At 38.5% G+C, this 24,551-nt stretch overlaps 1 protein-coding gene across 6 annotated transcripts in view; it reads left to right on the forward strand.

Moving 5' to 3' along the window:
• DNM3 (dynamin 3) overlaps positions 1–24,551 on the forward strand; it is a 572,648-nt gene that overhangs the window by 259,447 nt on the left and 288,650 nt on the right. For all 6 annotated transcript variants that reach the window (XM_030935982.1, XM_030935983.1, XM_030935986.1 and 3 more), the window contains one exon: positions 24,380–24,493. In XM_030935982.1, the coding sequence (XP_030791842.1) occupies positions 24,380–24,493 (114 nt within the window). The remainder of the gene's footprint in view (positions 1–24,379; positions 24,494–24,551) is intronic.

Raw genomic sequence — 24,551 nt, forward strand, 5'->3', positions numbered from 1 at the left:
AAAGAAACTTAGGTGGGTTGGAGGAGGGAGAGGATACCTAATGGGTACTAGGTTTAGTACCTAGGTGATGAAATATCTGTATAACAAACCCCCATGACACAAGTTTCCCTATGTAACAAACTTCCCATGTACCCCTGAACCTAATTTTTTTTAAAAAAGAATTTTTTTAAAAAAGTAAATTCTTCTATTCCTCTGTATCTGAGATTCTCTATCAAAAATGGGCATTGAATTTCATTGAAGTGATTATGGTCTTACATATTGAATAAATTACATAATTTGTTATATTGATATACTTATGAAACGTTCTTGCTTTTCTTCTACAAGACTTATTTGGTTATTGGGAGTGATCGTTTGCCACTGAATGAATTTTCTTATTATTCAATTTAAGGTAACGTTATTCTTTATAAAAAAAAGAATGAATATGCACTACTATTAAAATTCCTGTTGAAAGAGAAATGTCACCAAAATTGGGGAGAAAAAAATATTGTGTACTTTATTCCTGCTTATCTCAATGTGCTAGATAAAACAAGAGGCTGGTTCATCTGTTGGGAGTGAGGGGAGTAGGAGTTACAAGGATGTCTTAAGAAGATGGTGAAACTCAGTATAGTTACTAAGTAGGATGTGGAAAAAACGGTGAAAGGGTTTTTAGCTGTTGGCCAGCTGGGAGAATCACTGTCAGTTCATAGGCTGAGACTGCTGTGCAGGGATGTCAATTTCTTCTCTTATTATCGTGCGAGAACTCCGGATCTTTCAATTTAGCCATTTAAGGGTTTAGCAAAGGACAAATTATAAAACCTCGTTGACTATAAAGGTGTCATGAGATCTTTTGTTAGTGATGATGTCCATATTGCAGACCAGAAGGTTCTTTTGGAAGGATGCCACTGGTTCATTATCCCAGTGAAGATCAGAGTAAATAGATGAGACATTCTTGTATATATTTCCAATAGTGCTCTTTTGTTATTTTTGTTCATTGCTTCTCATACTGAAATTAAATCCTCTGAAAATAAATATGTCCCAAATTCGCCATGACCAAGGCAAATTGCAGTTTCTGTCCCCAAAGCACGAATCTTTTCACATTCAGTGCAATAACATTACAGAATTTTTCCTGAGTCAGGATATTCCACAAAATATGAGACATCTTTACATTCTTAAGGTATTTCAAGGAGTTCTGCATTATGTATTCATAAAAAAGAAAGCGTATGTTGATCAGAGCAGTTAGGCATGGGGTACCCAGTGGTTAACCTTCTGGGCTCCATTCTCACTCAGGACTCTGCTGTATCTTGTCTCAGTGTCAAGGTACCTAAATGCCAGGGCTTGTCAGGACATTTTATCATAAATTTTAAAATTTTGTGTTGTAATAGGATAATCCCATTTGAGAACAATCTAATTTTTTTTCCTCCTCAGATAAGTATATGTTTTCTAATCTTAGGGTCTCAGATTTATCATATAGTAACTCTACATGTTAGTTCAAAATTCCATTTGCCATAAATCCCCCACCCCTTAGTGAAGTCCCTCCTTTTCTTTTTTCCCTCAGACATTTGCAATGACCAAGTCTCTTACAGCTTCTGTGGAATCATTTTTACTTTCCCTTGGGAGTAATTTGCATGGTACAGCAAGATTGTGACTTCATTGGAATAGTCTTAGTAACTTGAAAGAGTTAATGCAGGTCTCAGATGTATCTGAATAATTCTGGAAAGGGCAAAGTGGTTTATTTGCCTAGCAATATATATTTTCTAATTATATAAGTGCAGAAAATAAGTGAAACTTAAGAGATAATCTCTTGAAAAAATGTAAACATGTGGAGCATTCACTAATTGGGGAATGAAATGTCTTACTCCCAAAGTTACTATGAAATTTCTTTGACTCAGCAACCAATCCATTCCCCACCCCAGGGAATTCCATTAGGCTGAATTATATGGGATGAATGTTCCCTATCCAGGAAATGAGTGTCCTGGTTTTATAATTAAACCTCAGTTCCTTGAAACTTTGCACTGTACTCTTGCCTTACCAAATAATTGGCTGAAGTTTTTGTCCTGATTCTTGGTAAGGTTATTTACACACTTAGCCTGTGATGGATGGCCCCTGTGGGCAGATTATTAGCTGTACTACCATTTATATTGCCTGGATGGAGAACTACTTTGGAAATGGTGAACAAAAATAAAATAAGCTTGGGAAATAAAAATATTAATACTAAATATAGACATCATAATTTAAACAATTTCTAATGCCTATGATTATTATTTGTTTGCACTAATATGAATTCTTTATGGAGTTTTACCATCTTCAGCTCCTTTTCAAAGTTTTAATTTGAGTCTAAATGGATTTTTGTCTTTTATAAGAAAGAACGATTATAACAAAAACCTTAGTTTAATAGCAAGTCATTTTACTGTTTCCTTCCCTAGTCTACTAAAACTGATTTTCTTAATAAAGCTATGGAATTTTTAGCATATATATATTTTTCTCTTCAAACATCTTTTTCTTTTCCAGCAACTCTGTTCTTCCTGTTGACCTGCTATAAAAAGTGGAGGAGGAAAAGGGAAAAGGAAGATTTGTTTTTGGGAACTCAACTATCTATAAATGACTTCCTCTTGTTTGGTACATCCACTTGCAGGATTTCATTTTCAAATGCCTGGTCGCAGGATCCATGTCCTGGAGGAAGGAACCATGTCATCCTTCACTCATCCTGTGCACATAGCCTGACCACTGCTCCAAATACTATCTCCTATCACTTCTGGCATTTCTTGTGCGTCTCCTCTTCCTGGAGTTCATAATTCATGTCACTGATTTCCGGTGCATGCAGAGTCGGGTTTTAGAAATATGAGACAATTTTAAAATTACAGATGCAAAGCCTCGCTGTTTGAGCCAACATCTGCAACTAGTTTATGGGATTAACAAAATAGCTGCTCTGGATGACTGATATTTACCAGGGCCTCTCCATTTCCCATCAGAAATCAGAATGCCTGTTACTTACATGTTCTTTAGTTTTCAGTGGAAATCAGGAATTCATCTGTTACATACTTTATTAAGTTTCCTCCTGGAGTATCTTGAGTTACAGCCAATTTTCAGTTAGCCATCATTAAGCAGGTTGGGAAGAATATGGGTAATTAAAATCCACAAATAATTAAAAGACTGACTTTAACCAGGAGCTCCAACACTCTACCCTGAAACATTTTGCTGAAATTACAAACAAGTCAAACAGTTAATGTGTTGTTCTTTTGTTTTGTTTTGGTGCAAACAAAAAAAAATTCTGAACCTGTTACTCCTCAGCTTTCAACCATTCAAAAATACTTGTTTACATTTAAGATAAAATTAAAGTTCTAACATCCATTATTCATTCCCTCCTTTCTCCCTGTTCCTTCTCTTGCCTCTGACACTCCTGAATTCTGTGCTCAAGGTCTCCAGTCATCTTCAATAGCTCAGGCTCTTTCCGTGTTCTTCTTTTCCATTATTGCCCAAACATCATTTATCAGTTTAAGTAGCACTTTCTTAGGAGTACTTTTCCTGACTTCTACACTATTCTCAGTCCTCAACTGCATTTTCCCATAGAAATACATACTTTTCTCACCCAAGTTTTGTATATCTACTTGTTTAATGTCCATCTCCCCAGTTTGGCTATATGCTCAGTTAGATCAGGGACAGTAGTTGCCATTTTCACTACCATATTCTGTGTGTCTAACATAGAATCTGCTTATAAATATCCAACAGGTAACTTTTGAATGAATGAAAGAGTTAAATATTTTAAAATCTGGAATTAAATCGCCAGATACATAATTGTCCTTTAAAATAATGACTCAAACTGTGACATTAACATCCAAAAGGGAGACTCTAAAATATATTAAAGCTGCTTATTAATTTTGGACATACTTTCTGTCATTCAAAGGAAAAAATGTATTTTAAATTTAATTGTCATTTCAGGCTTGACTGACTATTTCAGTTTTCCATTTAAATAAATACGTCACCACAACAATGATTACATGTAGGTTGGGTACAGTGGCTCATGCCTGTAATCCTAGCACTTTGAAAGGGTGAGGCAGGTGGATTGCTTGAGCCCAGGAGTTGAAGACAAGCCTGGGCAACATGGCAAAATCCTGTCTTTACAAAAGATACAAAAATTAGCTGGGCATGGTGGCATGCATCTGTAGTGTCAGCTACTCAGGAGGCTGTTGTGGAAGGATCACCTGAGCCAGGGGGATCGAGGGTGCAGTAAGCTGAAATTGTGCCAGGGCACTCCAGCCTGGGTGACAGAATGAGACCTTGTCTCAAACAAACAAACAAACCCAAACAAAAACAAAAAACGTGTAGCTCTGAAATAGGATTCTGAACATAGTAAATTCTAATCTAAGAAAGAAACTGATTTAAGCTTGATTAACAATTAGAGCTAACCACCGAATTATGACTTAAATTAAAACCCTAGCACAAAACCATAGCATAAAACCCAATGCTATTGTTGCTTTAGATGGGAGAGATTTTCCTTTATCATCCTTGACCTCCCAGGCATTGTGACAATACAATAAGACTGCTACATGTTTCCAGTAGCCCTTGGTGTTGATATTGCCCTTGATTTAGAACCATGGTACCAATAATTTATTGACGAATCTGACTAATCTGTGATCTAGGGAAGGTATAAGTATTTGGTATTCCAAATGAGTATAAAGCATAGTTGATCTCTACTTGATAATAGTATCAACCCTTCACTGATGCCAGACATTCAATTGAGTACTTTATATACATTCATCTTACTTAGTATTTACAAAATCTACTTGAATTTAGGATTATTGGTTCCAATTCTTAGTTGAAAATAAATGAGGCTTGGCTATATTAAGTAAGCTGCCTAAGTTCACATAGCTAGTAAATGGCAGAACTGACCTAAAAGCCCAGAAAGTCTATGCTTTGAACAAATAAGCTGTAATCTTATTGGGAAAATGGGAACATAGCAAACACAGTGGCGAGTAACTCAAAACAAGATGATGTAAGTGCTAAACTCAGATAATGAACAGAGTAGATATAAGAGAAGAAAGAGAGCCACATGGGCTACTGGAGCTTCTTTATTTGTGAAAATAGTATAACAGATGGATTCCTTTTTTTAAATCTTAGAGTGTTACTTTCAATTTAGCCATTTAAGGGTTTAGCAAAGGACAAATTATAAAACCTCATTGACTATAAAGGTGTCACAAGATCTTTTGTTGCTGATGATGTCCATATTGCAGACCAGAAGGTTCTTTTGAAAGGATTGCCCAGAAACTGCTATATGTATTTATACTTCTACCTGTCATTCTCTGGAATATTTGATATTTTAATAACTTAATTATAATAATAACTATAATTTATTGCATGGGTGTTTTGTATCAGGCAGTGTGTTAGGTGCTTTGTTCTTCAAAATAATCTTGCAGAGCATATACTCTTGTCTTCATTTTGAGGGATAATAATAAAAATAGCTGATATGATTAAGTATTTCTTACATACCAGCCTTGTGGTAAGCACTTGACATTCATTATTTTCCTTAATCTTCACGATGACCTTATGGTTTAGGTAGCAACAGCTTCATGACTGAGTAACTGGGGTACAGAGAGGTTGGATAACTTGTCTGGGGTGACACATGTAGTTATGTGGTAGAGCTAGGATTTAAACTCATGAAGTCCAGCACCAGAGCTGGGGCTCACAATTGTTTGCTTTCACTCTAGTTTCTCCCAGGCCGTGTGACTCATACGGTGGAGCTAGGGATCAACTGTAAAGTCTTGGCCCTTTCCACTTGTTGGTATTCTTTTGACTCTTAAATCTGAGTAATTCTTTCATCACAGTGACTCTGGCCCTGAACCTCTTCAGTGTTTCCATTTTCCAGTATGTGCCATTCATGAAAACATAACCAATTCCTGAATGTCAAAGGTTACTTTTTTTCCAGTGATAAAAATCTGTAGTGATATCTGTCTTTTTATCCCTGAAAACAGAGGGGGCGTTTAATAGCATAGGCCTGGAGCTTGAGATGAGTTTGGGACCCCACTTGCCACTTGTAAGCCGACTTGTTCACATCATAAGGTTGAGTCTCTCTGTCTCACAGCATTCAAAGATAAAAGAGGAACAGCAGTGCAAATCTCATAGATTTGTTGAGAAGATTAGTGGGACATCCATGTAAAGTGCACACTGCTCATAGTAAATATTCATTAAGGGTTAACAGTCATTTTTATTATCACAATTAATAAAGTTGTCCTTTTGAATTCTCAGAATTGTGCCAGTAAACTTTAACTTAACCAGTAGTTCTCACGGCTCCTCTAATTTAATAACATTAGCAGTTTAAAGTAGTCCTCAGGGTTATAATTAATGTCTTATTTACTGAATGTGGGGTATTTACTGAAAGTGTAGCTTGATGATTAAAGATAAACAGGGTTTCCTTAGTGAAAGAGTCGTCTTAATGAGATAAGAAAGTCAAATTGGAAAGAAATAAATTATATTCAGAAAATAAACTCCAAGAATGACCACTGTTATTTAAAATTTTATCTTGGTAACATTAACATTCCTTAACTTCCTGCTATGTGCGGGGCTGTTCTATGGATTCCCTCGTTTAATTTTCACCCTAATTCTATAAGGGGATATACTATTATTAGCTCTTTCTGCCACTCCCCCACTTTTTTACAACTGAGGAACAGATGTACTCAAAGAAACTCAGGAAGTTGGAGTTTGAGACCAGCCTGGCCAACATGGTGAAACCCCATCTCTACTAGAAATACAAAAATTAGTTGGGCGTGATGGCAGGCGCCTGTAATCCCAGCTACTTGGGAGGCTGAGGCAGGGCAGGGGGTGGTTGCAGTGAGCTGAGATCACACCATTGCGCAGCAGCCTGGGCAATAAGAGCAAAATTCTCTCTCAAAACAAACAAACAAACAAACAAACAAAAAAACAAAAAACTCAGGAAGTCCATGCTTTCTTAACATAAATTTTAACTTTCCTGGCATCAAAAATTGGACTTGACAAAAGTGCCCAAAGCATTTACACAAAATTTTACAGCACATCCTGCATCATGTGGCGTCAGCTGGGAGTTATCCCTTTTGTGTTGTCAATCACATTTTAATTCCCTGATAGGTCAAACTCAATCATAAATTTCTTCTGAGTGTCTTCCTAAATAATCTGATGCAAAGAAGCAAATAATACTGCCTATAAAAGGGATTTTGACATTATTTGCTGATTTAATTTCCTATTTATTGAATCGATGCCAGACACTCTTCTGGGGGTGGGGTGGTAAATAAGACAGATTAAGTCCTCACTCTCTCATGAAGCTTATATTTTAGTGGTGGAAAAGATAGAAAATGAACAACAAGAAGACAAATGAGCAAGAAGAAATTGTGTATATTTTCAGTGTAGAGAATTAAAATTGGTTGCCATGAAGAAAAGTGAAGATGGAGGGGCAATGTGGAGAGAGACAATAGGACAACCTCTCTGAAGAGGGATGGTATAAGGTGAGTTCTGCATGACAAGCCGTGGCTAACCGTGAAAAGGTCAGAAGGTACAGTCCTATCAGAAGGCACAGCCAGGACTAGAAAGAACTTGTGTGTTGTAGAAACAGAAAGATAGCCCAGTGTGGCTGAAACATGTGGCAAAGAGTGGAAAGGGATTAGGCTGGGTGTTCTAAGATACTCTTTCTGTTTTAGTGTGGATATTGAAATGTAGGTGATCACTTCTACCTGTTTCATACTCTTCATAAACGTTCTTCCATTAGCAGAATCTCTGAGACTTTTTATACTTATACACACCTACCCTACACAGCAATTTGACAAGAGTACAAAGGAAATAAGGTATCTCAATTTATCTAATGAATGAGAGCCTTTCCTTCTCCATGCACTTACGCCTTTTGATCCCTGTACTAACACTTACTCATCTAATGCTATATTCTGGAGTAATGGTTACAAGTACTGTTTAGTGCTCCGTTCATTCTCATTTGTCCTCCAACAGTAGGTACTACTATCCTCATTTATGGACGGGAAGATTGAGGCTCCGAGAGGTTAAGGATCATGCTCTAGAGGGATGCAGCTGGGTCTAGAGTACCTGGAGACTTGCTACCTCCATGGAAATGTTGCTTATTTTACAGTATGCATAAGTTTCATGCCACATATGAGGCTATGGGCATCTTGAAGTCAGTCCAAAATTTTATCTTTTATAACCTTCATACCATGTACTATCTAGTAGCTATGATAAAGATGCTAAAAATGTTGTTGGCAGGATGAAAGTATTGATTAAGAAATGACAATAAAATTATCCCCATCAAAATTATCTTCATCTTCTCAAGAGAACATACCAATGAAAGAAACAGATTGTTTATCTTACATTTGTATCCATATGAAGCATACAGTCTTTTCATTGTCTGGGAGTCTGTCCATACCTCAGTAATAAAAAAAGTGCAGATTGTATATTTGGTGCTGGAGATAGAAAGGTGTTAGATAATATTTCTGTCCTCCAAGAGCATGGCATCTAGTCCTGCAGAGAGCTCTCATTCCCTTTTTCCCCTCTCATACCACATCTCCTTTCCCATAGCAAATCCTGTCGTCTGGGATCTGACCACTTCTCTCTCTGCCCATTACCACCACCCTGCTCAAAGCTCTATCATCTCTCACCTGGGTTATTGGCCTCCCTGCTGCTTCTCCTCTTTCTCTTGTGAGTCTCTCCACTCAGTAGCCAGAAAGCACTCTTTAAAACAGTAATATCATATTACTTCCCTGTTCAAAACCCTCTAGTGATTTCCATCCTACTGAGAATCAATTCTAAAGGTCTCCAATGACTGTTAAGGTCTATGGGATCCGTCTCCTCCTGCCTCTCTGATCCCAGTTCCTAAGGCTCCTCCCCATCTCACTCACTGGGATCAGGCAATTGGCTTCCTTGGTGTTCCTGCCTCAGGACTTTTGTATTTACTCACTGTTCCCTTTTCCTGGAATTCATTCCCCTCCTCCATCCCGCTACACCAACACAATCCACATGCTCTTTAAATTCCTTCAGGTCTCTGTTGAAATGTTATTTTATCCAAGAGGCCCTTCCTGATTAAATGAATAACGTCATTTTCTCTCCAGCATAAACTGAGAGCATGCATTATCTCACTTAGATTGCTTTTTTTTCATAGTATTTATCATCCCCAGATATACATTTATATGTTTATTGTCTATTCCTGAACTCTCCCCACAACTCTACCCCAACTGGAGAATATAAGTTCTAGTGCCTAGAATAAAGAAAAAAAAGGTACTCAATGAACATAGTAAGTATTCAATAACCATCTATTCAATGGATGGATGGATGGATGGATCTTCTGTCTCTGGCTAATATGTAGACTCAGCTTATCTTTGGCTCTGAAAAGGTAGCACTTGCTATGTAAATAAATTGTGTTGTGATAATATTAATGAAATATCAGTTCTTTCTTCTTGGACTGTTTATATGAGAAGCTGTAGGAAGAAGCATACCTAAATGCATCTTCCCCCTTTTCAATTTGTGTCAATATCTCATTCTTGTATTGTGCTGCCTGTGGATGGCATTCTGTCTGGGTAGATGTGTCTTTTTCACACACATACGATCATTCTAAACAGACCCCACAGGAGGTTCTCACATGCCTGCTCTTTGCTTCCCTTGTTCACTGACTTCTGCACTCATCATCCCCCTATTTCCTTGCACTGCTGTAGACCTGGTTGTTTTCTGAGACAGTGCCTTATCCAGTATTCTTTTCTCACATTCCACATTTGGTACTCATCCAAAGCCAGTCCAGCATGGAGTGGACAGGTGGTGTTGGGGAAGGGGAACAGGGAAAGGCAGAGGAGATGCAAAGCTCCAATGGAGATTCCCTTCTTTCTCCCATAGCTGAGGACCCTGTATTCTCAAGGGTAGCCACCTCAGCTCTATGAACCAACTGTTTATGGAAGTACATCTGGAACACTTGGAGATATTAAAATAGGGCTTCATGGTCAAATTTGGAGTTGGTAAGCAAAGTTAAAAGGTGTGTTTATCTTGGTACTTCTCGGCATTTTTGACAGAAAATTGTGCATTATGTATGTGAGAGAAGACTGTATGGTATTGCAGGAATTCCATAACTTTTTTAGTCATGAAAACTTTTTTCATGGAATGTCTGTCTTAAATAGCATTTCTTAGAACATACTTTGAGAAACCCTGCCTCAACCCCATCAGTTACTTAAAAGTCTTCAATGGGCTGGACGTGGTGGCTCACACCTGTATTCCGATCACTTTGGGAGGCTGAGGTGGGCAGATCACCTGAGGTTGGGAGTTTGAGACCAGCCTAACCAACATGGAGAAACCCTGTTTCTTCTAAAAATACAAAATTAGCCAGGCGTGGTGGTGCATGCTTGTAATCCCAGCTACTTGGGAGGCTGAGGCAGGAGAGTCGCTTGAACCTGGGAGGTGGAGGTTGCGGTGAGCCAAGATCATGCCATTGCATTCCAGCCTGGGCAACAAGAGCAAAACTACATCTCAAAAAAAAAAAAAAAAAAAAAAAAAAAAAAAAAGTCTTCACTGAGACCTAAGCCCTCTCTCTATTTTAGAATATCAGAATGGTGGCATTTTCTTTTATATGTGCATGGCTCTTATATTTAGTCTTTGTGATGGATATGGTTTGGCTGTGTCTCCACGCAAATCTCACCCTGAATTGTATCTCTCAGAATTCCCACGTGTAGTGGGAGGGACGCTGGGGGAGGTAATTGAATCACTGGGGCCAGTCTTTCCCATCCTATTCTCATGATAATGAGTAAGTCTCAGGAAATCTGATGGGTTTATCAGGGGTTTCTGCTTTTGCTTCTTCCTCATTTTTTTCTTGCCGCCACCATGTAAGAAGTGCCTTTCATCTCCCACTGTGATTTTGAGGCCTTCCCAACCATGTGGAACTGTAAGTCCATTTAAACTTCTTTTTCATCCTAGTCTTCGGTATGTCTTTATCAGCAGTGTGAAAATGGACTAATAGTGAATCAGGGTCCCACAAGTATCATCTTTGATCTTTCTCTTGAAGCTAAATTGTGTTTGAAGTGGAGAGAGGAGAAAGAGATTGTTTTTTAGGAATGAGCTCTTTTGTTTTGTCCCCTAGTAATTACTGGCAGGTAAATCCTTAGAAACACTGAAAAAGGTAGTGATACCTAAGGGCAAGTTAGAAGTTGTGAAGTGTGTTCTCTTGCTTGCTAGGAGGAAAGACAACTGGGTCATACATAAGAGATTGTGGCACTGAACAGGGGAGTTGGTAAGCCACTCCTCAGGACCTCAAGACTAAAGTGCACGGGGTTAACCAGACTGACAGGAAAGTATTTTTGTGGTTTGCACAAGGTGAAAGCCTCAGTCACCCACAGCTATTTGCTTAATGGTGTCTATATCCTCACATCCTGTAGGCCAAAATCCACAGAGCAATCAAAGGTGAGGAAGGAAGGTCCTTGATTCCTTCACATTGGAAGAGATTTAAAACTGGGATTCTACATTAGATCTATGCATGCATTTTTCCCTAGAACGTCAGTATTTATGGTAGTGGGTTCTCTACGAAGGATTGGCTACTAACACTTATTTAATACCTGAGTGTGTGAGCATCTCCTTAGTAATACTATTGGTACTCTTTTTCAGAGGTGTAATAGGGTAAATAAATTTTTCTAGGCTGTTCTAGGAACCCAAAACCTTAAAATTTGTCAGCCATTCTCATTTGACATTGATAAATTGCTCTATAGCTTTAATTTGAATGAATGACAGCACATCTTGTTGCTTCCCTATAGGGACCAAAATTTCCAGGAAGTCTTTTAAAACTGATTCTCTGATATGTTTTCTTCATTGGCCAATTCTTGTTTTTATTTTTTTTTTCTTCTTTTGCAATTTTGGAATAATTTTTTTTTTCTGCATCTGGAACATGCTGACAAAGTATTGATTCATCATATGAAATCAGACTTACATGGGAAAATTTCACCTCTGTCACCCACCCATTCTAATTCAGCGCTCCCCCTCTCCATCAGGCCACAGCAAGAACACTTAGTGATGTTCCCCAGCCAGCATGCATCAGGAGAGCCAGAATGGTTTTTCTCATATTTAATGCTTTCAGACCAGTTACAGCTGGCTGCTCCTGCAAGTGCCCCTCTCTCATCAGAGATGCTGAAGCTCCTCTCTGAGTCCCTCCATCCTCCCCTCTGTCCAGAGATTAAAGACAAAGGCCTGGCACAGAAGGGAGCCTTTGGTACCCTGCTTTAGCACTGCGACCCCAGCACCTTTGGGGATTGGTCAGACTGATGTCATACTAGTTGCTAACTTTTTTTTTTTTTTTTGAGACAGAATTTCACTCTTGTTGCCCAGGCTGGAGTGCAATGGCGCAATCTTGGCTCACCAAAACCTCCACCTCCCAGGTTCCAGTGATTCTCCTGCCTCAGCCTCCTGAGTAGCTGGGATTAGAGGCGTGCACCACCACGCCCAGCTAATTTTGTATTTTTGGTAGAGACGGGATTTCTCCATATTGGTCAGGCTGGTCTCGAACTCCTGACCTCAGGTGGTCTGCCTGCCTCGGCCTCCCAAAGTGCTAGGATGACAGGTGTGAGCCACCACACCTGGCCAGTTGTTTAATATTTTTAGTATTCTCTCTTCAGTAACCTTAAAACCAGTGAAAAAAATTTTACGTTTGACCTTACAGTGGCATTTGACCTTTCAATCCTTTCACCTTATTGAGACATTCTCTTTCATTCATTTCTGTAGTATTCTCTGTTCTCTCTCTCTTCTAGCCCTGCCTCGGTTTCCTTCATGGGTCCATCCTCTTCTCCCAGACATTGCACGTTGGCTTCCATCAGGGCTCAGTCCTGGGCTGTCTTCTTTTCTCACTCAAATGCTCATTTTAAGTCATTTTTTTCACACCCACAGTTTTATTTACATCGGCAAACAACAGTTCACAAATTTGCATATCTGATCCAGACATCTTTACAGTCAATGGTCTATTTCACTTGTTCACATTTTGACATGTCCAGACTGAACTTAACGACTCCTCCACTCCCTAAACATAGTCTGCCTACTCTCTCTCCACGGATGTGCCTCCACAGTCTGTTTAGTTTCTTAAACGTAAACCTCGGGAGTCATCTTCAACGCCCCATTCTCTCTCATCTTCCAATTATTATTCTCTCATATCCAATTTATTATTGTCATACTAACTTCTCTTTCTAAATATTCTTCAAATTTGTTTGCATCTCCATATGTTCATTTCTAAAACTTTGGTCAAAGTTATCATCATTTATAATGTAAGATTCTGCAGTAGTCAACTATCGATCGCCTTGTATCCTTTTTCCTCTCTCAAATCTCTTCACCAAGCTAGAGCTAGAAAATAACTTTTCATGGGCAAATATGTATTAGTCTGTTCTCACACTGCTAATAAAGACATACTCGAGACTGGGTAAATTACAAAGAAAAAGAGGTTTAATGGAGTCACAGTTCCACGTGGCTGGGGAGGCCTTCACAATCATGACAGAAGGCGAATGAGGTGCAAAGTCATATGGTAGTAGGCAAGAGAGAGCATGTGTAGGGGACCTCCCCTTTATAAAACCATCAGATCTCATGAAACTTATTCACTCTCAGGAGAACAGCATGGGAAAGACCCATCCCTCGTGATTCAATTGTCTCCCACTGAGTCCCTCCCACGACATGAGGGAATTATGGGAGCTGCAATTCAAGATGAAATTTGCGTGGGGACACAGCCAAACCATATCAAAATCTCATATTGCTACCCTACTTCAAATACTTGAAAGGCTTCCCATTTCTCTCAGGATAAGAACCAAGTTTCTTCACATAAATTACATGACTAAGTGTTGTTCGCCTCTCCTCCGGACGCGCCTGGTAGGAGGCTCACTCTTGCTTTAGATAGAGTGGCCACACTGAGTTTGCCTCTCCCTCTCCCACTCCTGCCGCACACTCTTCATTTCAGCTCAAGTGCTGAACACTTCAAGTACGCCTTTTCTTATACCCGCTGCAGGTCAGAGTACTCTTCACATAAGGAACCACTTCTTGGCAGCACCAACCAGAGTTATAATTTTACATTTATCTGTGTGAGACTTCGTTTAGTGCCTACTCTCTCATTAGTCTATAAGCTCCATGAAGTTTGGGGACTGTGCCTTTGTGTGTATGTGTGTTACTGTTTCCTTGGTTTATTCTTGTATTTCCAGTATGCTTTCTGACACATCTAAGGTGCTCACTAACTTTCTGTTAAATAATTAATAAATATTTACTAAGGTGTTTTGTCTTCTTCTGTTAAATAAGCACTCTGGATTATTTTTAGTAAACATCCACATTTTATTCAGGCCTTGATAATTATGAGGTATTTTTTCCTCATGTGTGTGTATTTTTGTCCTTGAATGTGAGAAATAGATGACAGGCTTAGTTCTCATTCTGTTTTGTATCATTTGGAATCCCTTCCACATGGAGGGCCCATTAACTTCAAAGGAAGCTCTGCACATGGAAAAGATACACAGGAAAAAAGTGAAAAAAAACGAGAGCCCTGATTTTCATCATGGTTAATGGCCTGGATCTTATAGTGGTTTAGGTGAGTAAACTCTGAGAATAAACAGCTCACTCTTAGTGAACTCTTAGAAATAACTGTACATGTGGCCAAAATAATGCATAGGCAGGCATTTGAGCAAATTCTGGGAAACAATAAGAAGAGCAAAAAATCTTTAGAAATAATTTTAAGAATCAAGATAGTGCGGAAGCCCAGTCAGCCACAGAGGCATAAAAAATGCCCTCATTATGTGAGCATAGGCTAATGTTTTGGAAGTGAAACTCACTGAGAAGAGGTTTCTGGTGCTTTTGCAGGGCAGAATGAGTGGACGATGAGGAAGGCACCATACACATAGTCATTGTAGATTTGGGAAGTCCAGAAAAAAGTGAGAAAGGAGCTCCTTCAGTTGCATGATGAAGTTCTTTTGCAAAGCAGTAACTTGGAGTTCTGTTTGATTTACAAAATCTTTGTTAGATGGTTACAATTTAAACTTATGCCTGTGTTATTAGGTAGAGGTTGGGATTTACAGAGGAACCAGGGAACCAGAGAGTTATTAATTTTTTGGCAGCTGCATTTTAATAAGCTTGGGTTTGATATGAGTATTAAACATTGGTTCCTTATTTTCAGTCAGCTTTTATTGAACACTATTAATGTTTTCAGTCAATCCAGTCAGTTCCTTCTTTAAAATAGCCAAGCTTCTTTCATCACAGTGATTTCCCGTATACTACTTCAGAATGCTTTCTTTTTATGTTGTGCTCTTAGGTTATTTCACTACTAGGTTGCTTATAATCTGTTTCAGTTTTTTCCAACATGCTGTGTTCATTATACATTAAAGGAAATCTCAAGAAATTGCCTCTTTTAAACAAACAATAATGTGATGCCAACTTACTTTTTTAATAACCCAAGTATTATAGGAAAATAGGAAAAATACAGGGAAATGAAAGGAGGAAATAAATAGAACTTTATATTTTACCATCAAGTTTCAATCATAGCTAACATTTTGGTATATATTACAATTTTTTTCTGTCCTTACAATAACAAACATAACTGAGATAATAGCATATATATAATACTAATAGGTACTAATCCAAATCCTTTATGTATATTAGCTCATATGATCCTCGTAACAACTCTACATTATAGGTATTACTATTATTATTCCATGTTACATATGAAGAAATTGAAGCAAAGGGAGGTTGTTCCCTTTAACTGACCCAGTGTCACCCAGGCAGCAACTACTGAAACCAGGAGCCAATCCCAGTTAGTCTGACTCTAGGGTTCTGCCCACTATTAGCACACACTGGCAAAAATATTTTTCTCACATCATGTACTAGGTATTTTTGTTTAGCTTAATTTAACATCAGAGGATTATGCCATAACCTGTTAATCAGTTTCCTATTAGGAAAATGAGTTGCTTCTAATTGCTTGCCATTAGATGCCATACTGTAGCCAACATCCTTGCATGTGTGTGGGTTAAGGGTGGGGGCTCTGAAATCAGTCGACCGGAGAGGTTTTATTTTATTCAAGTGTTGAATCCTCTAAGCATGCTCTGCAAATTGTAGTAAAATTGCAAACAGTATGGAAACTCCTACAAGGAATGCCTGTTAATTACAAACATGGATTTGTCGGTTAAACAGAAGTGCAATCTTATTTTCCTCGCCTATCAGGAAGGAAAATGTTCCCTCCCTCATAGGATTATTATGTGGATTAAAAGAAATAATGTGTGTGAAGCTCTTAGCATAGTGCTTGGCACTGAGTAATATTTAGTAAATGTTAGCCATTGTTACTATTCCTGAATTTCTAAAAATGGAGTCAAATTATATTCTTTGTCTATTTTAGATACTTAGGAAACTCTCATTTCCTAGAAGGTTAAAACCATGAAGTAACATCCAAATGTAAAAAAGTAACTTAGCCAATTCATTCGTATTAGGAACAAATTGATTTTGTAGAGTCTTGAAAACAAAGAAAAATCATTTTCATCAAATATTTGATTATTTTGTGTCTCAATTTCACTATTCTTTAAATTCCTTTATATATACTTCATCTTATCTTCTTGTTTTCACAACTTCTTTATCCCTGTCATAGCATTAGTTCATCAGATGTGAAAATCTATTTTCTACCATACAGCTGGCCACTTAAAAGTCACACCTGGGCGTGTTTGTGGTGGTCCTCACTTGTGTTTCTGGTGCCAGGGCACCTGGCACAGTGCCTGACCCATCATAGGCATTTAGGAAATACTGGATGACTGACTAATAAGTGTCTTATGTGAGAATGACTTTTGAACACTTTCCTGAATTAAACTTGTCCCTGAAAACTGCAGGCATGACCCCCTTCCTTCCACTGGTAGAGCACACACCCTCTGTGGGCAGGCGAGTTCCCTTGATGAATGGGGGCAAGAATGGGGGAAGGACAGGCCTGGGACTACACTTCCCTGTTTATCCATCCAGATCAATGTGAGAAGTCACTTTACTCCTCCTGGGGGGGACTGAGTGAGGGAACAACAGGAGTGCCTCTCCATTCCTCAAGCCTCAGCAGTATTGCTTCATCTTCTCCCACCTTTTATTCCATTGGGTTTAATCCTTATTCTGGTGACCACCCAGGACTGTGGCTATCCCTCTTTGAGGTAAGAAGTCAACACTCTATCAGTTCTGCTTCTACCTTCTTGATACCACTCCCCCAAAGCTAATCATGGCTCCTGTGGGCATTCTCTTAGCACCACTAATGGACAGAAGGTTCTGAAAGGGGTCAAAGCAGTGCATTTGTAGAGTCCACTTCAAGGCCAGCCTATGCACAAGGGTATGTGTTTGCTCCTTATTTCTTGTTTCAAATTATGTTCAGACATGCTGTTTCTATAGCTTATCAGAAAATTCTGCAATGATCAAATGAAATCATTAATACACATTAGTAATAAAATATCAACAAAATAAACATGGGAATTTTGTGAACCCACTCCTCAATGTGAATGTGAATCTTCTCCTACTGTCAAGTTCCTAGATACAAAAGTTGAAGGATTACATTCCCAAAGGCGTTTTTAAGAAGTTAGCTTTGCCACCGTACATTTACCATCAAGGGAGGAAGTCATCGATATGCATACTCTTGGAGAAGGACACTTGAAACGTGGCTGTCTATTGCAAAATTCGGGAATTTGCAGGGTCCATAACTCCAGTTACCCACCAGGATATTTTTCAGTTACCTTCCTTTTCCATGCAGCGTATTCAAAACCTCCTAATGTTTACTTTCCTTTTTCCTTTGCATTTCTCCTCCTGCCTCCTCTTAGAAAATTTATAGGTCTAAGAAGCCTAGGCTTCCTGAGGAGACATTCTCCCCTCTATCTCATGAATCCAGAGTCAGCTTCAGAATGTGTACTTAGGAGAAGAGTGAGTGGGGTGGGGGAGACCCTTAGTCTGTAAATAAGCCACACCAGTTGAGGTTAACTCTCCACAGTTCCCTTCTTGCCCTGGCCCAGAGCACAGAATGGCACTGACAGCAGCTGATCTAACCCTTCCTTCCTAGGCTTGGCTCTAAAGGTTAACACTATGACCTATAGAGTGCATTGTGGTACATACAGACGTCAGCTACCTTATAGTATAAAATTAGGAAATCTAGTTCACCTCCTGAGGCCTACCAGGCCTGTAAATGGGAAGACTCTTTTCCCTGTAGTTAAATCTCTGTCTCAGGCGTGCCTTAGAAACGAGTCTGCTAGCCGAATTCAAGGACAGGTAACCTGTATCCTGAGTATGCCTGTGATTTCAAAGGTAGATCTTTCCTAACCAACTGGGTAACTGGACTGTCCATTGCCTTCGGGGAGCACATGCAGCTCCCCAGCATTTGGCCAGGTGGGCTCTGAGGTATGTGAACTACCTTTATAAAAGCAGCTGCTCATCTACTGAGAAAGTCTAGGTATAAGTTTTTGTAATCTACCAAGATCAAACTATCAAACGGTGATTGGATTACAACCTTTATCTAGGCTACTGCGGTTAAAAAAAAAAAAAAAAAAAAAAGACAGCTGCATAGCTGAAAAAAGCTTGCATGGTCGACCATAAGCAAGGTCAAGGTCAAACCCCCTGCTCAGAGGGTTCAAGACCTTGGCCACACTAGAAATCTTCCACATGTACTTTTGTCTTCTCATGATTTTATTCCTTGTCTCTGTATTAATTTTATGATCCAGTATGTCAGCCAGATGTTGGGGTCTGAACCTACCCGTAACATACAGGTTTTGCTGACCTTGACAAAACCTGTTTTCTCATAGCATGGAGGAAACTAACAGAACACATATTCTTTTAGGGTAGGCTCATCACCAAGAGAAGAGGCTGGGCTGTTCCACTCTTACTATTGCTGGTCTTGCAGTTGCTTTCAAAGTTTTCCTATTTGGCAAAAGAAACTTGGGTGATATTTATGGGCAATAAATTTTAAAAAACAGTTTGTCTCCAGCTGAACAAATGAGAACATGCCCTTTTAGCTCTCAAGGTCCTTTCTGGTCATGTAATTATGGGTTTGCTTGTTCTTGTTTACTCGAATACTCAAAACAGAATTTGATATTCAAATACTAAGAAGATGTAAGTGGCTATTGTAATGAACATTGGTAGATTTATTTTGGCAGTGTTAAATTTGAATATAAAATTAACATTTTATATTGTATCTTTCTCTGTGAAGGGCCTCTACCACTAATCCTATTTGTCTTGGCATTCTTTTCAAATTTTATTTAGTCTTTAACTTCTGTTCCCACATACTTTCCTTTTTTTTTTCTTTTTATTAATTTCCCCTTAGTGGTCTTACTCCTTGTGGTCTGACCATTTTTCTTGAATGTCTGCCTTTTCTTATCTCATTCCATTGTTTTACTTTGATTTTGTGGCTTCTCTCCCTCAATTCCTTAGTGAAAAAGTAGGAATTGTTACATCTAAAATCCTATTTTGAGTGATTGTTATCAGAAAAACAAGTCCATTTGTGGCAAATGTGCTTCCTTTATTGTAAAAGGAAGGGCTGGGATTGGATTAGTGCTTCTTAACCTTTTTATGATGGCAGCTTATTTGCTGACAGCATCCAGTGCTGAACTCACTTCCATGGGTACCTCGTAAGGGATGTAGGTCATGTTTCTTCACAACATGGCAGCTGTAATCTTCTTTTTCTCTTCAAATTAGAAAGCATATTGCATTGCAAGTGCTATTATGTCATAGGGATAATCTTAAATATATTCTATTTTTATGTCAATTCTTTGAAAATTTTAACTGTTATTAGTAACATAATAGTCCTGTAGCTCAGTTCACTAAACCCACTGGACTAGATGATGTTTAATAAATATCCTTTTCAGCTACAACATTAAATGCTTCTAGAAATAGTGGTGCATCTTTGAGGAATGAATCTAATAGTGCCAGTAAGATCAGGCAATTTATTTAGCATCGCATCAGCTTAAACTCTGAAAACTCCATCTTGTCTTCATTTACACGGTATCTGCTTTTTTTTTTTTCTAACTTCATTGGACTCTTATTCCTTTTATCTTCTAATTTTCTACCTCTCCACTGGCAGCTCCTGACCCTATTTCTCTGCTTGACCTAGATTGAATGGATGATCACCTGAATTACTTTCTTACCTAAAACCTTCAACATCATTACATTTCTATACTTAGGTCACTTGGATTCAGAAACTCAGAACCCTGGATCAATAACCATTTATCATCTTATCTTCTACATCAGGTATGCAAAGTGCTGCTGGAAAAGAGAACACAACTACACTGATTCTGTCCCTGCAAGTTTGTTCTTCATTCTCAGCTTTCAGCCATTTAAGAAAATGAATTCTAGTTGTATCCACTCTGACTCAACTACTGGTTGCCCCAATGTCACTACCTTCAAGCCTTCCTTCCAACTTTATACTCTCACTCTCCCAGATAATTTTGTCTGCTTTGTCAACAGAAATGGAAAGATCAAATATAACCTTCCTAAGCCTCCTATTATGCTCCTCGCGAAGGACTTACGTCCACCCTTACTCTCTCAACCTCCCCTGGCCTCACAAGATGAGGCAGCTTTATTCCTATTCAAGGCTAGACCCTTCTCTTTGCTGTTCATTTTATCCACTCTTTCTTTGTCCTTGTATCCTCTTTATTGTATCACCAACCTCGTACTCGCTACTAATTATTATTATTATTATTTTTGAGACAGAGTCTCGCTCTGTTGCCCAGGTTGGAGTGCAGTGTTGTGATCTCGGCTCACTGCAACCTCTGCCTCCTGTGTTTGAGTGATTCTCCTGCCTCAGCCTTCCGAGCTACAGGTACCCACCACCACGCTGAGCTAATTTTTTGTAGAGATGGGATTTCACCATGTTATCCAGGATGGTCTCGATCTCCTGACCTCGTGATATGCCCACCTCAGCCTCCCAAAGGGCTGGGATTACAGGTGTGAGCACTGTGCTTGGCCCTCTCTACTAATTATTAATCAAAAAACATGCTCAATTGTTGCCCATACTAAAGAAAGAAAGAAAGGAGAGAGAGAAAGAAAGAAACCTAAAACCAAACAGCTATCACCACCATCACCTCCTTTGGCCCTGTGACCTATTCTGGTTTTAACTGTCTTCCACCTTCCTCTGGGAAGAGCTCTCCCCAGTCACTGCCTCCAGTTTTTGTTTCTCATTCACTTTTCAACCCAATGAACTCTGACTCCTTGTCCACCATGACACTGGCATAGCTAAAGACACTGTGATGTCTGCATTGTACTGTCATATCCCTTTCTGTGCTGAATTTCACGCTTCCAACCTCACACTCCTTGAAATTCACCTTGCCTTCGGCTTCCATGACTTTATTGCTTTTGTTTCTCTGACATTCCTTTTCAGATGCTTATGACTACCTCTGAAATGTTGATATTTCCCCCAGGATTCCATCTTGAACCACTGCTATTTTGCTTGGAGTTTTACTGCTACCAGTGTATATGCTGATGACTTGCAAGTCTATACCTCCAGTCCTAACCTTTTCCTTTTGCTTCAGAGCTCAGATCACACTCCATGTGTGTTTCCTACAGCTACCTCAAAGTCAGCATGGCCTTTCTGAATTCATCAATTCCCTCACTTTCCCAAACTGGGTCTTCTTCCTCTATTCCTTCTGAACTTTAGAATGGTTGGTTTTAAAAGTTGGTAGCTGCGATAGTTTCAGAATCATTCTAAAACAGCATACAGTTCAATAAAAATATAATGTAAGCTACCTATGTAATTACAAAATTTCTGGTAGCCACATTAAAAAACAAAAGGAAACAGATGAAATTAATTTTTACAATGAATTTTATTTAGCCCAATATATGTAAAATACATTTCGACATGTAATAATTGTTTAAAATTAATGAGATATTTTACATTATTTCTTCTATTAAGTTTTCAAAATTCAGTGTTTATTTGAACACTTATGGCACATCTTAATGGCAACTAGTCAATAGGGCTCAACCACCATATGTGGTTAGTGGCTAGTGGCTGCACTATTACCTAGTTCTATTCTTTCCCCTCACTAATCCCACTCTCATTCACTCATAAATCCTGTTGATTTTACCTCCTAGATATTTCTTCAGTAGGTTCGTTTCCTTTTAACTTTATACATCATGACTTTAATTCATATCCTGGCCATATTTCACTTGGGTTATTGCAATGGCTTTTATAACCTAGTTTCTCTGTTCCAGAGAGCATGCAAGATCCATGGAAATGCACGGTGCTATAGTAAGATATCTACTGATATATATTTTTAACTAGAAAATAAGAAAACAGCTCAGATTCATATTTAGTATTTATTTATTATACATACTGATGTCAGTACCCTTGCTCTGCATCTCTGATAAAATGAAATAACTAGTATATTTTCATTGAGTGGTATGATTAGCATGCTACTTATAAGCCCTGGTAGGGTGGGTAATGATCTTAGTGTGAAATAATTTAACCAGCTCCTTCTTACTGAAAACTATTAAATAGATGTGACCATTTACTCTAAGGAAAATAAAGTTTTGATTGTTTGTGTGCATGCATGGGCTTCAAGCTTCATTGTGAATAAGAATCACCTTGGCAACATATTAAAATATAGATTCTTGGGTTTCATATATATACATTCTGATTCACTTGGAATGGTAGGTGGCCCAGGAATCTATATTTTTATAAAGCATTTGAATGATTGTAATATAACTGGTAGAAACCATACTGTATTAGTCTGTTTGCATGCTGCTGAAAAAGACATACCCAAGACTGGGAAGAAAAAGAGGTTTAATGGACTTACAGTTCCACGTGGCTGGGGAAGCCTTACAATCGTGGTGGAAGGGAAAGAGGGGCAAGTCACATCTTACATGCATGGCAGCAGACAAAAAGAGAGCTTGTGCAGGGAAACTCCCGTTTTTAAAACCATCAGATCTTGTGAGACTCATTTACTATCACGAGAACAGTGCAGGAAAGAGTCACCCCCATAATTCAGTAACCTCCCACCAGTTTCCTCCCATGACACATGGGAATTGTGGGAGTTAAAAGTCAAGATGAGATTTGGGTGGGGACATAGCTAAACTATATCACATACTTTGAGTATTAGTCTGTGCTTTGTGAAGTAGAGAGTTAAAAAGCCATAGAGAAAAGTGCATTAGCCCAGACCGGAGAGGGATGCTGTATGGGAGTTAAAAAAGCAACAGCACACTGAAATGGAAATTGGGCACGAAGGCAATGCTGAAACTGGGAATCAAGGGTGACAGGGGCTAGAAATGTGGAGAGAGGCTTGGAAGACAATGATGAGAACCTTGGTCTATTCCATAATTTTCTCTAGGATTGGCCTTCCTTCTTCAACTAGAAAAGTTAATAGCAATATAAAAATGAAATGTGATTATTAGGGTATTTTCATCTTCCTTTAGTAACTGACATTCATTAGTTTTTCAATAAGTAATTTTTAAATATTTCAGGATGTCCACATGTCGACATGTGGACATCCTGAAATTTAAGTGTGGGACAGTTTTTGTGTAGAACACAGAAATTTAAGTGTAGGACAGTTTTTGACTTTAGAACAATATCATCCAATTGCATTTAGCATTTCATTTCTAGTTCTATGACAACAAAATTATCTTGTATAGAGGACATGGTAAGTGATGCCATCTGGATAACAGAATTTAACTTCACAATAATTCTGAGGGGAACAAAATCTCACATTTTTTCATATAAATACTTATCTATAAATAATTTCTGTTAAATCTATAATCCAAGTTGTTAATGTTTTAGAACTTAAAACCTGTTTTAAAAATTTTATGCAAATGCTACATGTTTTATAATATGGTAGAGAACAACCAGAAGATTTAAACTTCATAAATTGGAAATTTTACAAAATGCTATTCAAATTGTAAATTAAGACTATTAAAAACACCAAACTTTTCATTTTAGTTTATTATTTCATCTTTCTCCCTCAATCAGCCTTATTTAGGGCCAACAAGGGGCTAATTGATTGAACTGAGTTTCTTCTTTTCATCATTTGCTGCCAGGTCTCTGGTGGAAATCCTAATGAGCTGCAAACCAGGCAAACAAATGGGCCAGTAGGCTGGAAGTGGGGAAGGGACAGTGAATATGGAGAGTCTATTGTTCATTCAATCAACTAAATATGTTTTAATTGTAGCAACAATGCCATAAGCAGGCCTGACACAGTTTGTTAGTTTGCCTTACTTCATTCTTGTTTCAGTCACTCCACTTCCACCATCGATGAGTCTGAGATTTTTATTTCATTCATTGACAGGAGAGACTTCCCTTCACTCATCTGCACTTTTGGAAGATGAATTCTCTTGAATAACTCAATAGAAGTTGAGTTTGGAGGGAAAATACTATTTTTATTGCAATTAATATCTTGTTTTTAACTTCTCTTATTCCAAGGCATCTAATCTCCATTGGCTTTTGTTAAACTAAACACCTCTGCTAATTTCTGCTTTTTCGTAGGTGATTCGCAAGGGGTGGCTCACCATCAGCAACATTGGCATCATGAAAGGGGGCTCGAAGGGATACTGGTTTGTCCTTACTGCGGAAAGCTTGTCCTGGTATAAAGATGATGAGGTAAGTCACAGAGAGTAACAAAGTTTTCTTGTTAAAGTGTTTCTCATTTTAAATTAAT

The sequence above is a fragment of the Rhinopithecus roxellana genome, chromosome 8 (assembly GCF_007565055.1).
Source record: "Rhinopithecus roxellana isolate Shanxi Qingling chromosome 8, ASM756505v1, whole genome shotgun sequence".
Taxonomy (NCBI): domain Eukaryota; kingdom Metazoa; phylum Chordata; class Mammalia; order Primates; family Cercopithecidae; genus Rhinopithecus; species Rhinopithecus roxellana.